The following is a 26,456-nucleotide window of genomic DNA, read 5'->3' on the forward strand; positions in this document are numbered from 1 at the left end:
TTACAATATACTAACAAAGGATGATAAGTTATTATGGTAGAAATTAATGAGTTGACATTCAAATTCGAACAGTTTCAGATCTGATGAAGCAAATAAATGCCCCAAAGCAATAATAAATGATAGAATATAAAAAAGCACAGGTACTCTGTTGAAAGATCTTTTATAATTTTACCTTTTGGTTTCGGGGTAAATCTTGAGCATTTGATGGAGGTTTGTAATTCAGAACTAATCTTCTAAATTCCAAAAGATTGAATAATGACTGAAAAAGAACAACAATTTAAGATAGGAGAAATTCTATAAATAGAATTGTAAAATTGGTGTCCAAAGACTTATTTTTGACAACTCTACTGCTAATATACAACTGTTGCAACTAGCATAAGGCAGCCTATTTTCTCCCTGAGAAAGTCTCATTTCTTATATTCTGATATACTTGATAATTAGCAATATTTAATCTACTGTGAATCAAAAAACTATTCAAGTACAATGTAAAAAAAATATTTAAAGTTGTTATTAGTATATACATATTACTATATATACATATATATGCACATATATGTGTGTATATATATATATAAATATATATATAAATATATATATAAATATATATATATATATATATATATATATAGAGAGAGAGAGAGAGAGAGAGAGAGATGTTTCCTCAAAATAAAAGATGTACAATAAGTAAAGAAACTTTGTAGACATTCTATGTTCGTTAAGAATTACCTAGAAAACCTGAGTACAAACAAATTTATTCCACAGATGCTAGGTGACAGACACACAAAAAGATGTTTATTATCTCTATGCCCAAGAAAGGAGGCAAACACATAAATTTAACAATAGAAATATAACTCCATGGTGCTGATCATTCTGAGAGTATAATGAGAACAGATGAAAAATGTTCATAAAAAGGAGAAGTATTCAACAGCTCTTTATAACCTATCATTATGTCATCTTAATAAACATTTATTTAACAATGATTTTTAAAAATGGAAAATATCAGCATTATACCAAATAAATTCACATTATTTTTTTTATAAATTTTTTAATGGTAGATGTTTTACTAACATGAATAAACTGTCTTACAACATAAACTATATTTCTTTCTTGAGTCATAGCTTTTTAAGTTTGAAAATTACTGTACATAAAATCATGTATAGAATTTTATAAAAGATGAATTAGCCTATTTGACAGAATATAAGGTAGTGGCACGAATCAAAGGAAAAACAAACAGTTGGTTATTGGAAAAACTGGATCACTACATATAAGGAAATGGAGCTAGACAAATGGATGGACTAAAGACCAAAATATGAAAGATAAAACCAGTTTCTGATAGCAGAAACTATAGAAAAATATTTGACCACCTTGTAATCTGGAAGGATTTCTTAATTACACATTATGAGTACATGAAATAAATAATTTTTTTTTCTCTTTGAAATGAGGTTGTCCAGACTGGTCTCAAACTCCTTGTCTCAAGTGATCTCCCACCTCAGCCTCCTTAGCAGCTAGGTCCAGGTGCTTACCACCATTTTTAGCTTATTTATTCATTCTTTTAATAAATATTTAAAGTACACTGCTGTGGTTTGGATATGAGGTATTCCCCAAAATTTCCTGTTTTATTGTTGGGATATTCAGAGGTGAAATGATAAGGTTGTGAGAACTGTAACCTACTTAGTGGATTAATCCATTTGATGGATTAATAATTTGGAAGGACTATTGTACTAGGTGATGGTTAACTACAAGCAGATGGGGAGTAGCTGGAGGAAGTGGGTCACTATGGAATGTGCTTTGGGGTTTACATTTCCTGCCTCCCTCTCTGCTTCCTAGATACCATGAAGTGAGCAGAATTCCTCCATTATACCCTTATACCATTATATTCTGCCTCATCTCAGGCCTAGAACAAAGGAGCCAGAAGACCATGGACTGAACTTCTGAAACCATGAGCCCAAAACAAACTTGTCCCCCATAAATTGTTTTGTCAATTATTTAGATCATTGCAACAAAAAAACTAACATAAGCTGGACACTAGGAATAGCAGAGAATAAAAAAATATATAGTCTCTGCCCTTGTGAAGATTATAATCTTAAAACTGCAGGTTAAAACAATGACACTATATGTTATAAAGGAGAAAGGATATGAATACAGTAACAATAGATCAAGATCGTGTAAAAGTAATTAGAGCAAATTTTAAAAAACAAAAAAAATCTTAAAAAAAAAGATGAGAATCTTTGAGAAAAGGCAGGATTTTAAAGCTGGTAGGTGAGGAGAAGTTTGAAAAAGACTTAAGTATGAACAGTAAAAAAATCAGAAGAGAAAGGGGAAGAGAAAAAGCAGGGTTTTCAATCATTAGCTGTGTATCACAATAACGTGTGAAGCTTTATTTATTTTATTTTTTTAATTTTTAACTTGTGGAACTTTAAAAAATGCCATTTTCAGGGATATCTCGGTAAAGATTTAAAATACTAAAAAAGACTCTGATGTATCATCAAATAATCAATGGCGTATCTCAAGGACAAGATATGCAATATCACTGAAGTAAGGCAGGAGATAACCTTTGGCAATGAGGGAGTCACCTTTTCAGTATAGTGGTGAAGAAAGAAGAGGTGCAATGAGAATGGGAGAGATGGAACAAAAATAAGGGGGGCAAAGTATGAACTATCCTTCCAAGGAATTTAAAAAGGAAAGATACTGGCAAAATAGGAGGATCCCAACACTACTTTGATATTCTGAGCTCCCATTGGAGAACATTTTCTTTGTTTCTGAACACCGTTAGAATTTTGTTTGGTGTAGCTCTGAAGAACATTTCAGCCTCTGCTTGATAGAAAATGGTACATTCTTCACTTCTGAAGATTTCTACTGAGCCAGAAATCTAAATGGCCATTTAATTTTTTCCAGCACTTTAAAGACATCATTTCTGTTGAAAATTCAGTTGGTGACATTGGCTCCTTTATAGACGCGTTGGATCTTTTTCTATCTCATTACTCTGTGATTTTCTCTTTGTAGTTTTTTTTTTTTTTTTTTCCGTTTTATTATGATGTACATTGGTGCAGTATTCTTTGTTTCTACTATTTGGTTCCTGTTGCTTCCTGAAGCTATGGTTTGATCTCTCTTTCAGGTTTAGAATATTCTCAGTCATCTTCTCTTCAAATATTATATTTTCATTGTGCCTTCTACTCTCCCTCTGGAACTACATTATGTTTGTACTATTCATTACGTCCAATATCTAAAGATATGCTCTTATCTTTATTTCATGGCTTTATTCTGAAAATATTCTTCAGACCAATTGTCTAGTTAACTAATACTCTCTTTAGTTGCACCTGATATACACTGTTCAATTCACCCATTGATTTATTTCCTGTATTATAATTTTCTATGCTAGAATGTCCATTTTGTTAGTTTTTTAGTTTAATGTCAAAATTCTCAATCTTGTTTTTAATTCTTTGATGATAGTAAGTACATTATTATAACTAACAATCTTCTGGTTTCCATATAAGTATATTTCTATCATCCAACTTTTTCTTTTTATTCTCCCTTATTTTCTGGTATGGCTGATTTGAGTGCTAAATATTGCATGCAAAAACTCAAAATATTACATAATATCTTCTAACACAGAGTTTTACATATGCTTCTAAAAGCTAGACTGGACTCACTTGCAATCCCAAATTACCTTAATTTGATAAAATATGCGATTATTTGAAGCTGTACGACTCAGAAACTAAAAAGCCTAAATACTCTCAGTTTTCAGTCAATTGAAGGCTCTCCACTTTAAGAATTCTAACTGAAAGTCTGAGGTGTTCACTAAGACTCCAAATCTGTGAAAAATTTAGCTTATCATCTACTCAGCAGCAACTTCTGGAAATGCCTTAAAGATCAGGTCAGTCAAAAATCAACTGAGTGGATACTGTATCATTTTCAAAATTTGTAGAAAATATACCAAAGAGTGACTATTTTAAACTTGTTTTGGAACTATGTTGGGAGATAAAACAAAAATAATTGTAGGCAAGTGAAATAAAAGAACTAACTACTCATCTGCCTCAGTAGAAAACCAAGTCAAATAGAAAAGTAAAGATAACAGAAGAAAACAAGAATGGCTATAGATGTCTTCAAGAAGCAAAGGGCTATGAGACAGCAAGATCTGGGGCTATTCCAATGTGTCAGACAATATTAGCATGCGCTGACATTTAACATAGCCCAGCTGTGCCTTCTGCTCTCAGGATGCTTGTACTTCAATCAGGAATTACATGACTTATAAGGCTGGAGTTATGTGATTCACCTAGTGTTATATGATAAACCTGGAGTTATGGTTATTTGTATATGCTTTACTATCTACCCTGCAATTCTTTCTAAATACAGTCTCCTAGGTACAATCCTTCTTTACTATCTACCCTACAATCCTTTCTAAATACAATCTTCTAGATACAATCCTTCTTTACTATCTACCCTACAATCTTTCTAAGTATAAAAGACTTTAAGATGTGCCAACACATCTACAATAGGAGTAAACTGAGACTAACTCAGGCAAACTGAGAGGCATGAGCACTTTACTTCTGGGCATCTCAGAGGGATCCAAATGAGACAGGTGCTAAAGTCATCAAGAGTGGATTCACTACTTAACTAAACACCCCAGATATAGGGAGGACAATACACCTCTAAATGCCTATCTCTGATACACTAGTAAGAGAAGCAGGTATAATTAATATTTTCTACATAAAAGTTCCAGTTGAACAGAACAGAAACAATTTTGATTAGATAGGGGTTTGATAGCCAAACTGAAATCACAAAAATATTACTAGAACCCAAAGATTTAAGCCCATTCTCAGTACAATCTCCAGTTTGTTTGTACTCCCTTTCTGACATTGTTTCCCTATTCTAAAACTTTGGTACCAGTAGCTAAGGAATAAGTATATACAGTTATACGTTTTGTAGCCTACTCCAGCTACCTACTTTGAAGTTAGAGGTTTATATTTCCAGTAAACATCTGGAATTGGTAAATATACTCACAAGGAAAAGAATACCTAGTGTTTCATATAAGTCCTGCCAACTAAGTAAGTTCCACACAAGAAAATTCTATAAAATCAAACTTTACTATCCAAATCATAATTTGAAACAAATTCCAAGTCTTCAGAAATCAAAACAAATAAATACTAATGCAAGTTTTCTGCTCAACTTCCCTTTAATAAGTGAAAATTTCCATTTATGATAAGCTGTCACATCTCTTTATATCTGAGAATAATGTGAAAAGAAAAAAAGATATAGTCACTAAAGAAAAATAAAAAGATACTTAAAATAGTATAAGAGTTGGAAAAAAAAAAAACTTCAAGTGATCTAGACAAACTTTTATGGCCCACCCATAATTTTTCTAAAATCTGACAATGTTTTTCCAGGTTCCAAAAACTCACTATCTTTTTAGGGCACTATAACCCAAACTTAATGTTAAAAGATTACTTCTTCTATTTGCTGAAATTTATCACAAAAATAAAGAATATCAATTACGTATACTTGCCTTTTAGATAAAAATTTAAAGCTAGTAAAATTACCAGTTTTAATAAACTCGCAGGTAAGAAGACAAGCAATGTTTTTCTAGTCCATTCCCTCCAACCAAAACAAGAACCCAAAAAAACCCACCAAAAATTTGAAATGTAAAACAAAATCTAAGGTAAAAATAGATGGATTATTCTACCAAGTGTGAAAGAAGACAGTGGAAAGTGTTTATCCTATAAAAATAAAAGGAGATCATTCCTAAATCTATTAATAATTTAATTATCACCTCAAGAAGGACTTTCCTATAAATATGATATTAAAAAATCCCTATTCTAACTAATGTATATTGATTGTTTGCAAGTATTTTCTTTTCTCTTGTACTTTTTAAAGAAAAACTTCTAATCACTGAGCCTCAACTGTTGGCTGTTAATTGCACTGGGAAAACAACCATTTGTCAAATACAGGCAGCAAAACATATTCATAAAAAATCAGATCACAGCCTTAAAACTATATTGCATGTTTTAAAATGAATTTTAAACTATGAAATGTACAAAACCTTAATTAAAAAAAGAACAAAAATTCTCATTAGGAACTCTAAAAAATAAGATACAATTCAATTTCTAAAAACAACACAAAAATTTTAAGAATACAAAAAATTAAATATACGCAACTACTCAAGAGATTGTTTTAAGTTTTGTAATCTTATTATCAATGTCAACAGAGAATGGTAAAAAATTATGACAACTGTCATTATCAGAAAAAAAAAGTTTTTAAAAAATCAAAGTAATCAGGTAAATACATTATAAAGAAAATTTTTCAAAATTGAGAAAATCATGGATGTCTACACATACAAATATCTTGTATTTTAGAAAAAGTTACAGAACTTTACTAAGGGTAAAGTTTTACTACAGGTTTTCTAAGTTTAAAAGAAAACATGTTATTCTTGATTTATTGTTATTTATTTTTCACATTTTACATTTTTTACATTTTCCTAATATGCACTGAAAATAACTTATTTGTAAATCTATGCCAACCTCAAATAAAATACCTCTTCATATTGAAAAAAATTATTTAAATGAGTAAAATACTATGAATAACAGTTTCCCAGTATATCCAAATAAATCCAACCAGACCCACAAAAGCCAATTGTGGGTATCTTGATTGTAATGCTTCCCTAAATCTGCAAGGAAATATATACAAAAAATTTTCTTCCCACCCCTACAGCAATTCCTAAGATCAAGGAAGGAGAAGTACATAAGTAGTAGTCTACTGCTAAAGCTCCACATTGGGTCTGGGGATGTAGCAAAGTTTGAGAGCATTTGCCAAGCATGCAGGAGGCGCTGGGTTTGATCCCACCACCAAAAGAGAAACACACACACACACACACACACACACATACACACACACAAACACACAGAGTGGAGAGAAGTGAAGGGATACTACAATCCCCAAACTAATTTACAGACAAGAGCATATTAAAACCTTGCTTTCCCTTGTGTTTAACACAATCTAAAAGAACACAATCCCAGCCCACTTTCAGTTCTATCATGGCCACCAAAAAAAAAAGAAATGAATAAAAGATACTTACCTGAATAACAGCACTAAACCAACAAGTATTGCCAACATTTTTTAGCCCAACAGGAGCTTTGTCCTGCCTTTTTCTATCATAAGGGTTTCGAGAATCCCTCCAAACTTCTGCAGGGGTCCTCTTCAAACATGCTTTATTTTCTGCTATGCTGGCTTCAAGAACTCTTAAGCAAAGAGAGAAGATGATTAAAAAAAAAAAAAAGGTATTATATAATCTATAGCCTAAGCAAAAGCATAATACCATAAACTTTTAAGCATTTTGATGCTACTCAAACTCTGGATAACGTGCCTGGGGAAGTAACAGTTAATGCTAACTTTACTCAGGCAAAGGTTAGTTTTCTTGAAAAGGCATAGTGGTGGCAATGCCAACAGACCACGTGCAGATTTTTTTTTCCCCAAGAAAAAGAAAATTTCAAACTCAAAAAGATAGTACTATGCAACAAAAAGCATATTATATTGTGTTTCAAAAAATTAATGGCTTAACACCAGGAATATATCACCTAGATAAATCTTCTGAGCAATCACTGAACTAAAGTACATATTTACAATATAATAACAACTTTTTATAACAATTAATCTGAATCATCACAAAAATAAAAACTAAACAAACTACACTTTTACCTCTCTATTAAAAAAAAAGATAAATAAGACAAATTATCATGTTCCTTTCAGCTCTAAAAATCTCTGTAACTCTGTGACAGCTAAATAAAGAAAAAGAAAACATGTGGTCACTTATTAACCCAAAAGTTACTTATTAACCTTTCCAAAATAAACTCACCTATGGAATATGTTAAATGCAGTTCAGCCAGGCAAAAGCAAGGCTACTCTTTCTTTAATGATGTCTTTCTTGCTTGTAAGGATGCAACAATGTATCTACAACCATGCCTAATTTCCACATACAAACTAAACATCTGTATACTCCAGAAGTGTGTTACTATTCTAATAAATATAAATAACATTGAAGGGTCTCAAGCTATTTTGTGTTAATTACAAAAACCTCAGCAAAAATGAGTTTTTCCGACTTTTTTGGATTCTCCAGAAAACTTCATTCACTCTTCAGTCATCTTTATCTAAAGAGATTTTGTCTCACCCAAATAAGTGTCAAAATAATATACTTTTATATCTAACAGTGGTATTTACAACATGACATTAAATAGTAGGATTCCAAAGTTATCTTTATTTGGAATAACTTATGTAAACATGGAACAGTCTCTAAAAATGAATAAAACATAAAAAATGAGTAACTATATGTTAAAATGTAAAGATTAAACTAAACACATTTATTTAAAAAGTGAATTTACATTTCCATCATATTTAAGATGCCCAACATTAGCAGCAGTACTCTTGGCCCCCAAATCAACTTTTACTTCCAACTCCAGACCCCATACTTTTTCAACAAAAGACAACAGAAGTCCTGTGGAGGTATTTAGATGAATTGGGACAAAAGAAAATCAGAATATACCTACAATATCCACAGATACCAGAAAGCAAGTTTTCAAGAACACAAGGGTGAGATAAAAAGCCAAAGAACCAACCTCAGAAAAAAAAGTTTTGGTCAAATTGTGTAGTTCAGCATAATAAACATAAAAATAATAATAATCAACCAGAACAAGGTGAATTTGTACACAGAAACTAATTTATGCTCAAAAGAGAAAAGTTAATGCACGGTATACAAAAATAACTGTACTACAAATGGCTTTTGTATTTAGAAAGTGTATTTCACTTTTTTATTGACTTTTATTAATGGAAGTGTTTCCACTGAAAATTTTGGTTTCTTTTTTAACATATACATATGTATACATAAAATAAATCTATTTGTATTCTGGTAAACATGCAGGAAATTTCTGAAATCAAGACAAACAATACCACAAGCAAGAAAGTACAACCAGTACTAGTGATCATACATGAGACAGATAGAGTGCCCAATAATTGATTAGCATTGGTGGACATATGCAATAACCATTTAAAAGGAGAATTCTAAAGCATATTCTAAAAATATAGACTGGTCAAAATATAGGAAAATTAAGTTTAATCTTGAATCTCCTATTAGACAAACTTCCACTACTCTATTCTAACTACTGATTATAATAAAATATTAGCAAAAAACAAATCTTCTGAATGCCAACAGATGAGATCACACATATAATGAACAAATATATATATATATATACAAAAAAATGTATATATATATATATATATAAATTTTATATATTTATATATAATTTATATATTTAAACATTTAAATATATATTTTATATATTTATATATATATAAATTTATATATATATATAATATACAGGTCATATATACATTAGTTATAGAAAATTTGAGGGACAGAATTTCTGTGAAATAAACCCAGTCTGCAAAACTTAAAATTTATATATGAATTACAGAAAGTAATAATAGAATGGAACTCAGTCTAAGATGAAATTGAGCAAAACTAGATCTTATATTTTTTACAAGCATCAACCACCCAACCAAAATCTACAACCTAGACTGCCCGGTGATCAAATTTTTTCTTTTAATTCCAGATCTGTTTAAGATTACTAAGCCCCAGGAAGTTTTCTAAAACCATTTTAGATACAGTTAATTATCTTGTCTCCTTCTTGTGTACCTCTCCCCACACCACTCCACGCCCCCCCCCTAAAAAAAATATATGGGATATACAAACAACAAACAGTGCAATGTGAATATTACATTAAATAATGAGATAATGTGTAGGCTCTTTAGTTCCCTTGCCCACACTCTTCTCCCACTGGGTCATGGGAGAATGTATGGCTTCAAATGTACTTTCTAAGATTACCAAGCTGCTTTCTTAAATTGTGTTATACTGTTCTGCAAAGAAAGTTGGAAGAAAAAGGAGGATAGTGATATAAACCAAGACACCACCTTCCTAGCATTCCTACATAGTAAGTTCTTTACAGAGGTCAAATTAGGTACAAAATGTATTAGCCATTTGACTGGGGCTGGAGAGATGCTCATAATTGCTCACTGCTCCTCAAAGTCACCTAAGGTTCAAAAATAAAATAATGCCCATTTCCTAAACCATATTTATTGACATAGATACTGTTAATATTGCTCAATTTAGTCACAGTCTTATTATTCATTATAACAAAAACACAGGTTTTAAAGAAATAGGTTTATTATAATATTCCTTAGCCATCCCATAAGATAGAATTATGGTTCTCAATGTTTTCTTGGTGAAAGAAAACACCATTAAGTACATAAAAGAAGAAAGCCATAATTCTGTGATCTCCTTGACTTAAAGCTTTTAATACATTCACTTCTGTGTACCAGCATAATCTTACTATATGCTTCAGCAGGCTTCATCCTACCACCTCTCCTGGTTCCTAAAGGACTTTAAAAACACTGCACCAAAAGTATCTATTAATCAAGGAGTATCTCCCATTAGCATCTGAAAGACAGAAACAGGGATTTCTTTTTACCTCTAGACCATATATGATAACTAGAAGAAAGTAAGTTAGCTTGATTTTTTTTTCTTTTAAAATTAAAAGTCAAACCTCTTTGCCCATGTGGTATTCTATTTCCAAGATTTTCACGTTCTATAACCCAGTACTTTCAACATAAATACAAACTTTTATGAAGTGAAGTCCTACATAGGAGTTCCTTCCCTGGTCTTACCAGTGATACTTCCCAGTATAATGTATGCAATAGCTAGATTTCAGGCATTATAACTGACAAAGGGGAGAAAATAAATGTTGTAAATCCTAGAGAATTCAGAGAAAGCCAATAACAAAATGTTACATTCTGAGAGGCAAACTCATCATTCACAAATAAAAAATCCAACCCCCAGCACACATCATCTGCTTTCTTATTTTCTCAACACTGGTTGTGACCTTGACATCAATAGTAGAACAAGACAACAAAACATTTTGCTGTCTCTTTTCCTCTCTCACACAGTAAAGTTAAAAATATCTCACTGCAGCTTATCTAAGACTCTTGGTGAAGCATTACACTCATTGAAAAACATGCATCATTTAAGCTGCAAAAATCAATCAAAAATTTTAAAAGGAATTAAGGAAAGAAGAAAGAGAAAAACAAAAGGTAGAAACGATTTAAAAGAAATAATAAAGTAAGAACTTGTATACTGATTGAGATCACACTAAACCCATAAATCAATTCAAGAAAAAGTGATGTTTTTTACAAAGATTGGGTTCTTCAAAATACCCGTGTACACTCTTTAATGTATTTCAATGATATTTAATAATTTTTCTTATGCTTTTCAGCAGAAGCCAGAGCCCAACACATGCTGGACAAGCACTCTACCATTGAACCACATCCTCAACACAATAATTTCCTTCTTGAAAGTGCTTGCATATTTTTTATTATATTTACTTCTGATCTTTAAAAGATGTGTGTGGGGGGGTAACCAGGATTGCCTAGACCTTTTTTTTATATTTTATTTTGAGTCAGGGTCTTGCTAAATTACTTAGGGCCTTGATAATTTGCTAATCAATATTAATTTGTGATCCTCCTGCCTCAATTAGGATTACAGGTGTGGACCACCATATTCAGCTTTTAAAAGATTTATGAGTTATAAATGGTATCTGAAAACAGAAAGGAATATATAAATATATACACATATGGATATATTTTAATATAAAACTAAAAAAATCATATGAATGAAATCATATAATAGCTACTCTCTAATGTCAGGTTTCTTTCTCACATTTTTTAAGGATTCCTTCACATTTTTACAAGTAGTAGGAAACTATTTTCCATAGACTGCTTAGAATCCCATCATGTAAATATGCCTGCATTGTTTAGCATTCTGTTCTTATAATATTTGTTTATTTCCAGGTTTTAATTACTATAAAAAATCCACTATAATTCTTTCTCATAGATCTATATTTAAGAGTGGAAAATGTTGAGTTTTAAAATAGCATATGTTGAAAGTCATTTAAACTCCACATTTCCCAAAATGCCACCATTATATATTCCTACCAGCAGTAGATGAGAGCTCTAGATGACCTGCATGTGCTGTCAGTCAGCCGTTTATACTGTGACAAAAATACCTGACAAAAACAACTTAGAGGAGGAAAAGTTTATTTTGAGCTCATAGCTTCAGAGGTTCTCTTTCTGTTAGGCCAAGTCCATCACTCTTGGCCTGATGTAAGGCAGAATATCATGGCAGAAGAGTGTGGCAGAGGAAAATTGCTCAGCTCCTAGCAGCCACGAAGCAGGGAGAGAGAGAGAGGAGCCCGGGATAAAATACAATCCTCAAGGACATACCCCCAGTGACCTACTTCCTCTAGCCATATCCAATCTGTATACAGTTAGCACCCAGTTGTCCATTCTAATTATTAACCTATCAAATGGATTAATCCACCGATGAGGTTACAGTTCTCATGATTGAATCATTTCATCTCTGATACTGGATATCCTATTTCTAACAGCTGAGCTTTTCCAAACCATAACATGCTCTAATACTTGGTATTGCTGGTCTTTAATTTTAGCAATAATGATGAATACATTATGGTGACTGTTCTCTAATGACATGACTAGAAGTAAACTTCTGATTGAGCTTGTACCATCCAGATCATCACTTACATTGTAATTTATCATGGTCCAAACAAGGAGATGTTCCACATTCATATACTAAGTACAAATCAAGGGATTCTTTCTGAAAAAGAGGCAATCACATGGGACATTGACTCCTGTCTAAAGCTGACACTAATTAGTGTCTCTTGTGGTGAGGGAGGTCAGAATGCTTAAGGATCGCTCCTTCCCACTCCTGACTACTTCACAACTTTGACCCTTTTCCTTGGCGCCATTAATGGTACCTCACTGTTGCTGACTGACACTTGTCAAATTACAGTGCTGTTTTTCCAGACTGATCTGCAACTCCAGTCACAGTTTTGTGGCCTCTGAAATCAATGTCATTTTTTTTTTTTTTTTTTTACTTTTCCAGACCATCTGCATGATGCATCCTTAATCATAAAATGAACTAAAAAATGGGCTGATAGTATTCAGTGAGGCTTTCATGCTCCCTCCCATCTACAGGTAGCTGGTATTATTGAGCACCAGGAGGATCCTCAAAAATTAGTTTAACTCTGCCTCTCACCTATTCATAGTCCATACACCTTAAGACAATAGTACCTAACAGTTGCTTCCTAGGCAAAAATAAGAAACAGAAGAGTTTAAAAGACCTATTTTGACAATAGAATTACCCCTGATTATTCCTGGACATGATACTTTTTTTCTTTCCATAATGGTAACTGTAGTCTGTCCTGGTTGTTAAATATTCCAAGGTAGCTTCCAGACCAACTTAATTTCAGGTCATATATCTGGACTCTTCTTTTTGGTCTGAAAGTGTTTTAGTGAATAAAAATAATGTTCCCTCAGTTGAGTGCACAGTTCACTCAATTCCTCTTCAGTAAACCATGTTGGTCAAAGTGGGAGGCACAAAGAGTCCCTATAAATTTTATTAAAATATTTTTACTCCTCATATACTTGGTACCTACAGATAAAAGGTGAGATGCTACTAGAGGATGATTTGGGGGGCGGGGGGAATAAAATTATAGTAACCACTGGAAAGGGATACAATGATGTTGCAACCACCACAATGTGGTAATTCAAGATGGGAACAGAGAGGACATTAATAATCTTTTTGTTTCAGAACTGCTTGTCCAAAAAGAAGAAAGAGCCCTGGCAAAACTCTCCCACATTGCTTCACTGAGTACAGAATTGTAACAGATTTTATTTTTTTGTAATTTTCTTTCCACTCAACAAAAATCATTTTATTATTTTCAGTAGTCCATTATTGCTGTTTAAATGTCTGGTTTTTGTCACTTTCACGGTTGCTAATTTGGGGATAATACTGTTTTCTTCCTCTGAATACTTTTAAGTTTTCTCAGTTCTGAATGTTTCAGAGTACCACTATAATAAATCTAGATATGGGCTTCTTTCAGTTTTCCTAATTAGGATTTATTGTACTTTGTGAAATTAGATTGTTGTCATTTTCATATCTGTAAAGTTCTCAGTGATTACTTCTTTATATTTTGCTTCAGGCCCATGCTCTCTTTTTCGATGCACCAATTACTGTTAGACATACACTATTCTCCATGTCTTTTAACCTTTTCCTATAGTTTCCATCTTTTTAGACATATGTGTTTAAAGTGGTTATAATTTCTTCTTATATATCTTCTAGCCTTCTGATGTGTTCTTCAGCCATTTCTTTTATTAAAGCTATGTTCTGGTTTTATTTTACTTTATTTATTCTAATTTTCACTTCAAAAATATATTTTTCTGGTGTTTTTCAAATGTGTTAGGTCATATTTTTAAATTTTTCAAAATTTCCTTAGAAAATTAAAGCATTGGTCACACTGAGTACATGGGTAAATTTTCCCTGCCTCTTGTTTCTATTAATTCTCATACTGACTTTTTTCCATGTATGTTTGGTAATTTTGGCAGGTAATGCTTTTAGAGCTCCAAAAGTTATTAGAGGGTATCTCTGGGGTCTAGGACAAAGACAGCTAGAAAGAAAATGTATTTTTGATACTGCCAGGACCTAGAGAAAATACCATTTAAAATTAAAATCCCAAGATTGTGATTTATTGTACCACTAAAGTGACACAAATTTGTGAGAGACCAACTTTGCACGTGACTGAGTCACTCCCTGGCTGGATGATTGAGGCTTCAGGTGGCAGATGCCACTAGATGTCCGGCCCTTCTTGGGTTCCAGGGAAGGTGTCTTCCTGCATGGGCATGCCTTCCTACAGCCCCATGGGTGGAGCTATGCTCACCTGTTTCTTTGTAATATTACCCCTTGCCTTGTTTGGGATAGAATGTTTCATGGAAACACCTTTTGTGTGTCCCCTTATCTTACTGTGCCCTTGGGTGTGGACTACCTAGATGTCAGTCAACCTGCTGACATCATGAAGCTAGACTCAGCCCCATGAAACCTGACACCTTACCTCATTTGACTAGCTTCTCCTCAATAAAAGGGGTCAGCATGTGCTTGTGGGCTTTCTCTCTCTCTCTCTTTCTGTGGACCCTTAAGGTCAGAGGAGCAGTCACAGCAACCCCAAAGAAAAAGGTATTTCTGTCTCTTGTGTGGTTATTTCACACAGCCCAGTTAGCCCAGTTCCCCTGGAGTGACCCCTAAGTGTTTTAGTCACAAACAAAACCTGGCACAAATTTTAGCTATAAAAATCACAGTAGAAGTTGTCAGGGGCAAATTCCATCAAGAGCACCCCTCAAAGCTATGGAAAATATCTTTGTAATGTGCCTGTGGTTACTGAGGGAAGGAATACTTCTGATTTACCCTTACTGGGAATATGTCATCCTTTGACATACAATTGAACAAGAGAAATAATCTCCTATGAAGCTGTCCATCTTATTTTCAAAACGGCCTCTGACTTCTTTTTCCTCCACTCAACAATGATTCTAAAGCAAAGTTTAATTTTACAGATACAAGGCAAATTCCATCAAGTCAAAAAGTGACTTTCAGTGTTCTGCACTTATTTCTTCAGATTTCTGCTTTCACTGATTTGAGTCCTTGATATTGGTCTTTACTTAACAAATCATAATACATTTTTAAAAATTCAAAAATATTTTATATCCAACAGAAACCATATTGTTTCTTTCCAAAAGAAAAATTTGTCCAAGTACCCTACTCCACCATTCCTTAAAAGTTGGAGGTTTGCTCTTTGCAATAATTTTATATAAAGTTAGCCCTGCCTTCTACCAAGCTATTTTAAAGTCATGCATGAAAAGCTATCTTCACAAGGACTATGCCATTGACAAAAACCAGTGCTAATGTAGTATATTAGTAAATTTCAACTACCTATAGTCCACTTTATGCCCTAGCAATATACTATGGGCTTGATGAGATTTTTCCCTCCAAGGATTGAAAGCTGGGGCCCTCATATCGTAATGTTGAGAAGTAAAAGCTAGGGCATAGGAGAGGGTCCTTAGATCACCAGGAACATTTTTCCTCAGAAGAGACTGAGGGACCCCAGTTTCTCTCTCAGGCTCTCCAATCTGGATACGTGATCTCTCACTCCGTATACCTCCCACACTGATGGCTTCTGCTTAAAGAGTATATTAAAATTTAAAAGACTAAAAATGAAAAACAATATTCTCTTAAGGAGTTTTTTTTTCCAATTTGTCAAAATTAGTATTCAAACAAAATATATATTGGTATGACTTAACATCAATTAGAAAGTCTTAATTCCTTTTACTTTTATTATGTACAACAGTATGCCACATGACATCATTTTGGTCAATGACAGATCATGTATTTAACAATAATGAGATTATAATGAAGATGAATAATTCCTACTGCCTCATGATCAGGTGGCCACTGTAATGCCATAACACAGGCACTACATGTGTGTGGTGACGCTGGTGTAAACAAACCAATTGCACTGCCGATCCCGTAAAGATCTAGTAGATACAATACATAATTCTTGATAACAATGACTATGATAGTGTTTTATATATTTATTATACTATATATTTTATTGTTATTTTATAGTGTACTTCAATGTAAAAGAAATTTTTACTGTGAAACAGTATGTTACATTAGGTTGACAGCAGCCTCATACTTTTCATATTTACTACACCTCTGGATCGCATCAAGAAGCCACACTGAGTGGTTGACCTATACCATCTAGGTTTGTGTAAGCATAATCCATGATGTACACACAGTCTAATGAAATTGCCTAATGATGAGTTTCTCAGAACCTATCTCCACAGTTAACTAGTACATGACAACAATTACCATATGTTACTTGAGAAAACAAGACATAGAACTAATACTAAACTGGTATATAAGTTTTCAGACTTTTTCATATTTGAATGCTAATATAAAGTCATGTAAACAAAAATATACATATATGTATTTTATAACCTCTTTCACATAATAATCTTCAAATATATCCTCCGCACCTAAGGGAAAACAACTACATTTCTCCAAGTTTAAGTACTGTCAAGTTCTACAACTATTCAAAGCAATTATTTAATGCAATCATTTTTTTAAAGATAAAGCCAAATTTATTTAATTTTTCAAATCCTTCACAAAATAAGCAAAATTAAAATGTCCAAAGATAGTCTATGTCCTTTTTGGTTTTCATTTAAAATTACCAGCACTAAATATTAGTCACACTAGAGAGGGGGACAAGGAATTTTAAGTCTTTAGATCTTAAGATAATATCTTACACAAAGTAATTTCCGAAGAAACATATAGACATTAAAAGCATTACAAAAAAAAAATAAGTGTTTGCTAAATACAACAGTATTTTGAAACATCTCCTGCCATACAATAATCTCAGATTATTTATTAAAAATTATATTTCTGATATCATGCCAAGGGTAATTATCTAAGAAAGCTGGTATGCTGTGCTACTAATAACTGTACTATAATAAAAAGAACAATGGAGTCATAAGACCCTTCTTATGAACTTGTCTTTGGAAACTCATTTAACTTATTGAAAGCAAAATATCTTCTTCAAAAAAATATCACTGTTTCGAAATAGCTGCTTAGACAGTTATAGTTAGTTATGATTTAAGTTTTTCTTTTTTTTAAGTAAGCACTGCTTAGTGATAAAACCAAATTTATTTATTTAATCCTTAGGTTAAGCAAATTGTTTCGAACTAAAAAATTATATGTATTATATGAAAAACACATTTTATCACACATCTTAGAACCCTATTTCATATATATATATATATATATATATATATATATATATATATATATATATACACACACACACACACGTATACACACAATGATAGTTGTATATATATATACATACAACTTTAAATATATATATAAATATATATATAAAATATATATATAAACATAGTATCAGAGTATAGATCAGAGGTTGGCAATCTACAGCCTGTGTGATATATCTAGCTTGCTGCTTATTTATGTAAATCAAGATTTACTGGAAAACAGTCAACTTTATTTATTATATTATACATTAGCTATGGTTGCTTTTGCAATACAACACCCAAGTTGAGTAGTTGTGACAGACACCATATGGCCAACAAAGCCAAAAATATTTACTATTGGCTCTTACAGGAAAAGTCTGCTGACCCTGGCTATAAATTATTAAAGTTGAATTAGGCAGTATACTCAAAAGGGATTTAGGGAAAGAAAAAAATATAAAAAAGATCACAGAACATTTAAATATACAGCTAAATGTAATGCTGCATAATGGCATTCCAAAATCTTAGAAATCTAAGTTCAAATGCCAACAGTACTATAATATGAAAAGTTTACATAAAACATAAAAATAACACAGAAGCATATTAATGATTTATTTACAATAAAGATTATCATATTGCCTCTTAAAATTAAAGCAAATTATTACTTGTTATATACATTATTTTAATAATCTACTTTACACAGATTATGTTTTACCTGCTAATGGCTTGCTCCTCATCAGTTATTCCAGTCTCCCTGAATGCCCTGTTTGATTCCGCCAAACTCAAAGCAATTGCTCTCTGAAGATCATCTTTATCATCTCCAGTGAGATCAATCACATCTGAAAAGCAAAACTATCTTTCTCAAAAAAGTCATACAAAATTAAAAGTATTTCTTATCATGAAGATTTCATACCTAATATACCCTTTTAAACCAAAGTCATCACCAACTTAATTCTATTTATTTTATAGGAATAACTTATATAAAAAGAACACAAATACATTTTTAACTTATACTTGCTAACTTAATGTTCTCGTCTATAAAACAAACCTAAAGCAGTAGGAGCAGAAATATCTTTCACTATAGAAGAATCTCAGTATTTATTATGAAGTCTCTCATTAAACACTAGTAGGCAGAAAGATTACTGAAAACGTATTCTTTGAGGATGATTTCTTTATCAACAAAAATTGAAATCAGCACAAACACGTCTATTTTCTCTGAAGTTAACCAAATTACATACATATTAATTCTGTCGATATTACCATCTAGGAATCATCTATTCAATTATAACAACTAAGTCCTCAAAAACTTGTTTCAGGTATTAATTAACCATAAATAGGTGTAGGGGTGTGTGTGTGTGTGTGTGTGTGTACGCGCACATGTGTGCACACGCTTTAAAGTTGGAAACAATATGCCAAACCGTCAACAGTGGTTAACTCTATTGAAAATAGTCACTGGAGAAGAATGTGCAAGGAGCTTTCAATTTTGTGTTTTAAGCACATCTGAGCCACATGAATTATTTAATAAATATGCAGTTCTTTTGATTTAAAATGAGATTTTCATTTCTCCAAAACAAATATATAAGTGAATGAATATTCACCTTCTAACAAGTGAAAGCCTTGATGCTACATGCATTAATTCTTTTTTCCAAAGAATAAAAGCTACAATTATTATCACTTTCAGTAAAAGCACTTTTAATCCATTTCCCCCAAATGCACTGGTCAATTAGAATAAGCAAATTATAAATACTCCCATTATCATTTAAACAATGATAGAAATAAATATGAAAGGAAAAAAGAATGAAGTATATCATATTTGTGTGGTTGTGATTATGCTTATCTGTGTTTTGCATTCATTTTGCATGTTTGTATTTTAAACATTTTTAAAATTTATTTTCTTGATAATTACATAGAATTTTACAAGAGACAAAAGGGAAAGCATGGAAGAAGTTACCTTCATTTTACCATATGGCAATAGTAATGTGTATGTGTGCAAGTGTGTCTATGTATTTTCTACATTTAATGAGAAAAAAAAAATAATATATACTGATGGTTCCAAAAGGGTACTTCTATTATTACCCTTTTTTTTTTTCTAAACAGCATTTTACAAGAATATTTAAAATAGTAGAAAGAAATAGCTGGCCATTAGAAGGTGGTGTTTTTTTCCAAATGTCCTTAAAGAATAAATCCTCATGAAAATAAAGGACTTCCTAAAATTCAATCAAGTAAAATGTAGAATACAACAAAGTAATTGAAATGATGTAACACTTTACCTATGCCAATAGGCCAAAGGTTTCATGAATCTGGCTTCAAGAACCATATTCACCCAGACCAGAGCTAAAAATGGAAGCAGATAGCCAATCTAGCTTAAATTCTGATGAAGCAGGGAAGAGTTACGAAATGCATTATGACAAAGAGAGCTACTATGTTGCTTATTAAAATGCCTAGAATATGGGTAAGTAAAGAGAAAATAATGTACAGGAAATTCAAAGAGAAGAAGAAATACCAGTTTTAGGGATATGATCAATTAGTCCTCAGACTCCATTCTCTCAATCTTCTAGTGCACTTTTTTTTTTTTTTTTTATTTTTGGGGGGAGGTGGAGAGTAGAGGAACAGTGTTTCACTTAAGTTGCTTAGGACCTCACTAAGTTGCTGAGACTGAGGCTGGCTTTGAACTTACCACCCTGAACTTGCCTTAGCCACTGAGTCACTGAGATTATAGGTGGATACCACAGCACCCAGCTAGTTTAGAATATTTTCTTTAACAACAAAAAATGAATAAATTAAAAAAGTATACCTTCCCTATTCACCTGCAATTAAGATTTGGGAAAAGATTTAGGTTACATCAATTGGATGCACTAACATGAAATTTGAAAGGTAGAAGCAAAGGTACCGCCATTATTTTGCAGCTTCAGTCTGTTTTCTTCAACATTATTTGACAGTTGTAGGCTTTTCCACAGTAGCATTCCTATATCATCCAATTTACAGCTTCAACAATGTCAAGTGAGTAGAAGTGGCAACCAGACTTGGCATTCCAGGATCCAGGCATTGCTCAGTGGTAGTTACCTAATCCTGGCTTTCTGTTTCCTAGGCTACAGCTGCAGAACTTATTTACTTGAACACAGCAGTCCTAGAGGCGTCTTCCTAACTGTGATACAAGGAACAGCTTCTCTGGCTGGTCAATCCCACATGGAACTGGAAGTCATTTCAGAAAACTAAGATACAAATCCCTCTCTCCAGTTCTTCCAGTGATTTCTTAGTAATGTAATCCCCTGCATTAAATTCCTGCTTTGAAAGTACCTACAATTTTTAGTGCTTCATGACTGACAAACCAAATGACAGCAGAAACTCATTTAGAAATAGCAAAAACCTAGACTAATAGCTTTTCATGACTTACCAATTATAATCCAAGCAACACAGAAGGAAAAACAAGACTAGATTTTTTAACCAATTTCATAAATGTGATAGTTGAAACTCTGAGAAATGAAGTACTTTATAATGACAGAGAATGGTGCATAGGCTTCCAATTTATATCTTCTAACTTTTAAACCCAATAGTCTTTCTACCTTACTAGCAGTTCTCCAAGTGTGGTCCATTGATCCTTGGTGTCCCAGGGTCCCCGTGACACTTTAAGGAAGGAATGGGGAGCTCCTTAAGTAAACAGAATACTAAAATGTTATTTGGCTTTTCTAATGTGGCTATATTTGTACTGATAATGCTGAACAATAGTGGGTAAAACTACTTCACCTTAGCATAAATCAAGGAAGCAGCACCGGGTTATGGGAGTGTGTGGAAATAACTTTGTATTACTCAGAAATAAGCACACTTACTGTTTAAAAATAAATACACAAATGTCAGTTTCTCTTAAGAATTACAACCTTAATAAAAAGACAAAAGAAATTTTCCTAAATCTCTAACTTTGATTTATGTGGGTTTTTTTAATTCCACACGAACAAATATTAAAGATGCATAAAGTACTTTGGGCTGGTATATGCAAAGTATGTATGCTGTTGCGATAGGAAAATGGAGCATACAAAAACGAGTACAATTGCAAACTGAACAGTTGTTTTGAGAGAGAGATATTTAAAAGGGGGGCTGGAGCTGGAGCTCAGTGGTAGAGCACTTGCCTAGCATGTGTGAGGCACTGGGTTAGATCCTCAGGACCACATTAATAATAATAATAATAATAATAATAATAAATGAAGATATTGTGTCCATCTACAACTAAAATTTTTAAAAATTAAGATATTAAAAAAAATAGACCATCAGAAGGATAGGAATATCTTTCAGAAAAATGCAGGAATGTTCATTAGATGGGAAATGAGAATACTGCCACCATTAACCTCATTCATTCAGCTTCCATTAGATTGCATTCTCACTATTCATTTCATAGGTCAAACATACTCCTGCCTCAGGCCCTGGACTGCGATGAACTTCTCTCAGATAGCCATGAGGTTTTCCCTTCCCCACATCACTTAGGTATCTGTATCAAGGTGACCTTATCCAAGAGGCATTCCCTAACACAAGACCTAAAATAGTACATCTTATGCTCAACCCATAACCACACCCCTCTAATATCTCTTTGCCCAGCTCTGTTGTTCTTTGTGAACGTTCTACCACCAGATATTTCTTGTTTAATGTCTTTCTCCTAGGTAAACACATTTTTAATTGCCTATCAAAATATCTATAATATGTATCAGGTAACCAATAAGTATGTATTAGACAAATAAAGGTTAATAGCTAGATTATGGAACAGAAATAAAAACTAATGGGTTATCTGTACAGTGGCACTAATAAGAAGACTTGCGAATATAACCTCTAGTCATCCAAATATTTTTAAGAGAGGATAAATAGGGTATTGCTTTAAACAATACAAGAATAAAGATATAAACAATATAAATTTTGTTTCTCACCCACTGATGCCTCCCTACCATAACTGATCAGCTTCCTTAAGATATTCCTACCTTTTTACTCTTCTCACTGCTAAATTCAGATTCTCTAAAACAGTATTGCCTAAAAGAACTTTCTGTGATGTTGGAATGTACTATTTTACATGTACTGCTACTAGTATTAAAAATTTAATACTCGTGTGAGGAACAAAATTTCAATATTCAATATTATTTAATTTTAATAGCCACATGTGACTGACTAGTGACAACTAAACTGAATAGCTCTACTGTAGAAAAATTTAGTTGTTTTCAATGATAGTTGCTAAAATTAAAATAGCAGCATCACAAGACAAGTAAGGAAAGAAAGCGAAATGAGCTCCAAGAGAGCCATTCCAGAATTGTGCCATTATTATTATTACTATGATTTTCAACTTGGAGTGAAAAAAAAAAATGGAAGTAAATATTCCATGTTCGTCAACAACAAGTACAAAGGCCCATGATTCTCATTCTATCCTAAAACTAAAGAAAGATAAAGTGGGCAAATCAGTTCAAGACCAGACTTGGGAAACTGAATAAGACCCAGTCTCAAAAACAGAAAGATGGAAAATTTAGAAAGTTTTACAAGTCATTCTACCGTTCACATCTAATAGAATGTACTTAATCAGTCTGAAGCACCTAATCACATCTAATAAAGTAACTTTCAGGGCTGGGGTTGTAGTTCAGTGGAAGGGCCTTGCCTAGCATGTGTGAGGCACTGGGTTTAATTCTTAGCACCACATATAAATAAACTAAATAATGGTCCATCAACAAGTAAAAAATATTTTTAAAATAAGTAACTTTCGTATCATTTAGCATCTTATTAAAAGATTAACCTTGACTGTTGGCAAATCATCAGAACAGTTTTATACTTCAGAAATTTCCATGAAAAGAGATAATTTTCACTGCATAATTTTTTTCTATATGAAGTGACTTGTTTAACAAATTTGGTAAATGGAAAAAATATCAGTGTTCAATAATAAAAATCTTTAACTGCTTGATGTAAATGATTATCCTCAGTAGAGATATGAACACTAGAACTGGATCTATTTACTACTTGTGCTTTAAATCATTATTTTTATGGCCAAGCAATGGAACCATAACCAGAATTCTAGGTTAAAGCCTCCAGGTTTCCCTCACATTGAATGTAATTTTTCAAATAAATCAAGTTGTTTAGGGTGAAAAATACAAAGAATTTAAATTTTTGAAGGGTCTACCACTTAACATTGATTCCAGTGTGTTACAAAAACACACTGTTTCTCTAAAACTTAAGTCAATTATGTGGCATTACTTTTGTGTTAAAATTACCCACTCAAATCCCTCTTATCTTTTGATCCATATTTTGATTGCTCAATTGTAGTACATCTTGTTCTGGAGGGCATATATTGTTTTTTTTCCTGTTTTAAAAAAGTTCAAAAGAATTCAATGGTCATGAAATAAAGAATATTTCTATCAGATTTCAAATTGGGCAAAAGCCTTGTATGGTCATGTCTGTGACAGAGTTTGCCAGGACACAAAACCTTCACAGAATTTCTGCTCTCACTATTAATTACACCCATAATATTCAACACCCTGCAATCAGCCTCATTTCCATTAGTACCTTACTATAAAACTCCAACATAATTTTATTCCCAATGTAAGCTGGGAGCAGGAGATACTCATTGAACAAATCTGCATTATCCAGTCTGAACAGGAGATCCAAGCAATGAAAAAGAGTTCCCCAAGATTTGCGTGAAATATGTTAATTATATTACAAATGAATTGTATCTTTTCCTAGAATCCAACACAACACAGAAATACAACACAGAATGTTACCAAAATAATATAAAGATGCTGGATGCAATACTTCTAAACTCCTCAGTATGCAATATATAAGATTTCCTTGAAATATTTCCTTTCTTTCTCTAAAATGAAAGATAATAATGAGTTTAAAAGGCATAAGATTGTTTTACTAACAACTGAAAACGTAATTACTTCTTCAATATTAAATGAAAGCTCACAAATGTAAGTGGCCTTCAAATCAAGTGACATAATTTACAAACTGCCTTTGATCTATTAAGATAGGTATAAATAAAAGTTTCTCCACAATCCCAAAATATGACTTTCAGGAAGTCAAATACTGGGGCGGGGGGGGGGGGAGGAGAACACCTGAATTTTTCTAGTCACCAAAGAAACAAGTTTCATTCCTTCTAAAAGAGACACTAATTTGTAAACAGTTTTTATTCCAACAACAAGGAAGCATATTATTCAGTATACAGAATTTTTATTTGAAATTAACAGATGTTTTTACAGCACTGCTACCAACAGATGGCATGCTTTCAGTCACCATGATCTACTTATTCTTTAGCCTTGACTATAGGAAAGATTTTATACTAGAAGAAAGAAAAAACTTACTGAAATCAAAACCCTGCCACACCTAAAAAAATTAAGTTAAACCATGGCTAACTTTCAAATAACATGTTTCACATAAGTTTGAGAAAATGCTCAAAGAAAGGTTTTTTTTAACCAGAACAGTCCCTTGAGAACCTCTTCACACACTGATCATTCTATTACTCTACATCCCATCAGCACCTTCTGTAGATTTTTAATAGATGCCTGCATTTAAATACATATTTATTTGTAATTATATCCTATCTTTCCTTCCAATATGTAAATCTCACTAATACTTCTAAGAAATAAAAATGCACACACACGAAAATACGTCATTAGTTCTCCACAATAAGTGCATAGCAATTTAGAACTGTATTCTGATAATGCTTAAACAGTTACTAAATCAAAATATTTCCTAAAGACAGCTATACTCCTTAGAATTTTATAAAACATGTTATTATATGTTAAATGGAAAAGTATTATAATTCTATTAGAGATTTTTTTCTAGTTTGACACTAATACTATAATACAATCACCATATTAAGGTGCTACAAGCTCGCTTCCCAATAATCTCAAAACAACTTTATGAATGTACTTATCCCAATTAGCATCCTGGCTAGAAGGATAACATATTTTAACACACACACACACACACACACACACACACACACACACACACGAGCAAGCAACTTACTCAAATATGGCAATCAGTTGAGATAAAATCAGAAAATCCATTTCTCTACCTTTTATTTTCGGTGGAAAATAAAATTACTTAATGAAGACTTTTCAAGAGATACATATATCAAAGAAAAAATTTTAATTATCAGAAAATGAAACACATGCCTTTTGAAGGTTGTCTTCTTTTAAAGGTGCCTATTCACTTTTTTTTTTTTTTTGTCCTCTAAAACATTTTCACTATTTCTTATCCAAAGTTTGGAAGTGGTATTTAGTACTTGGCTTATGTAATATTTTCTCACTTTTACATAACAAGTAACATATCTTCTTTTGTTCATGAAATTCTTATACTTTGAATTTTCCCTTTAAAACATATATTCTATTTATGTCACAAATTATACCATCTATATTAAGAGTTCACAGCCATCTTTTTAAAATCTTTTTATCCTTTCAACTAAAACACTAAATGCTGTTTAATTTCCTGTTTGCTTTACTTTAACCAGAAGTCGTCCTTTTATTTTACTATTTTTTTTTCTACCCCTAAGTCCCAGAACCTAGAGAGAAATGAGGCATTATTCAGATACTAATTCCTCTTTTATTATTATCATTTCGTTTTTTCCAACTTTTTACAGCAAACTTCTCAATCATATTTTCTTTCATTATTCTTAAAAGAGACTTTCTACAAATACTACAAAAAAATAATTCAATGAACATGTATGAACATCAACAATGTTCAAG

The 26,456-nt window shown here is 32.3% G+C and overlaps 1 protein-coding gene across 4 annotated transcripts in view; it reads right to left on the bottom strand.

The window, feature by feature from the left end:
- The window catches only part of Usp25 (ubiquitin specific peptidase 25), a 136,432-nt gene that overhangs the window by 78,505 nt on the left and 31,471 nt on the right, over window positions 1-26,456 (bottom strand). For 3 of the 4 annotated variants that reach the window (XM_046430476.2, XM_046430475.2, XM_046430477.2), the window contains exons 4-6: window positions 18,467-18,590; window positions 7,070-7,232; window positions 173-259 (exon numbers count right to left, since the gene is read on the bottom strand). In XM_046430476.2, coding sequence (XP_046286432.1) covers window positions 173-259; window positions 7,070-7,232; window positions 18,467-18,590 — 374 coding nt within the window. Of the gene's footprint in view, window positions 1-172; window positions 260-7,069; window positions 7,233-18,466; window positions 18,591-26,456 lie in introns of those variants that run through there. The other variant, XM_046430478.2, reaches the window with a different exon arrangement.

Source organism: Marmota monax, unplaced genomic scaffold (genome assembly GCF_021218885.2).
Source record: "Marmota monax isolate L192 unplaced genomic scaffold, Marmota_monax_Labrador192_F-V1.1 WCK01_AAM20220418_F8-fsc00016, whole genome shotgun sequence".
Lineage (NCBI taxonomy): Eukaryota > Metazoa > Chordata > Mammalia > Rodentia > Sciuridae > Marmota > Marmota monax.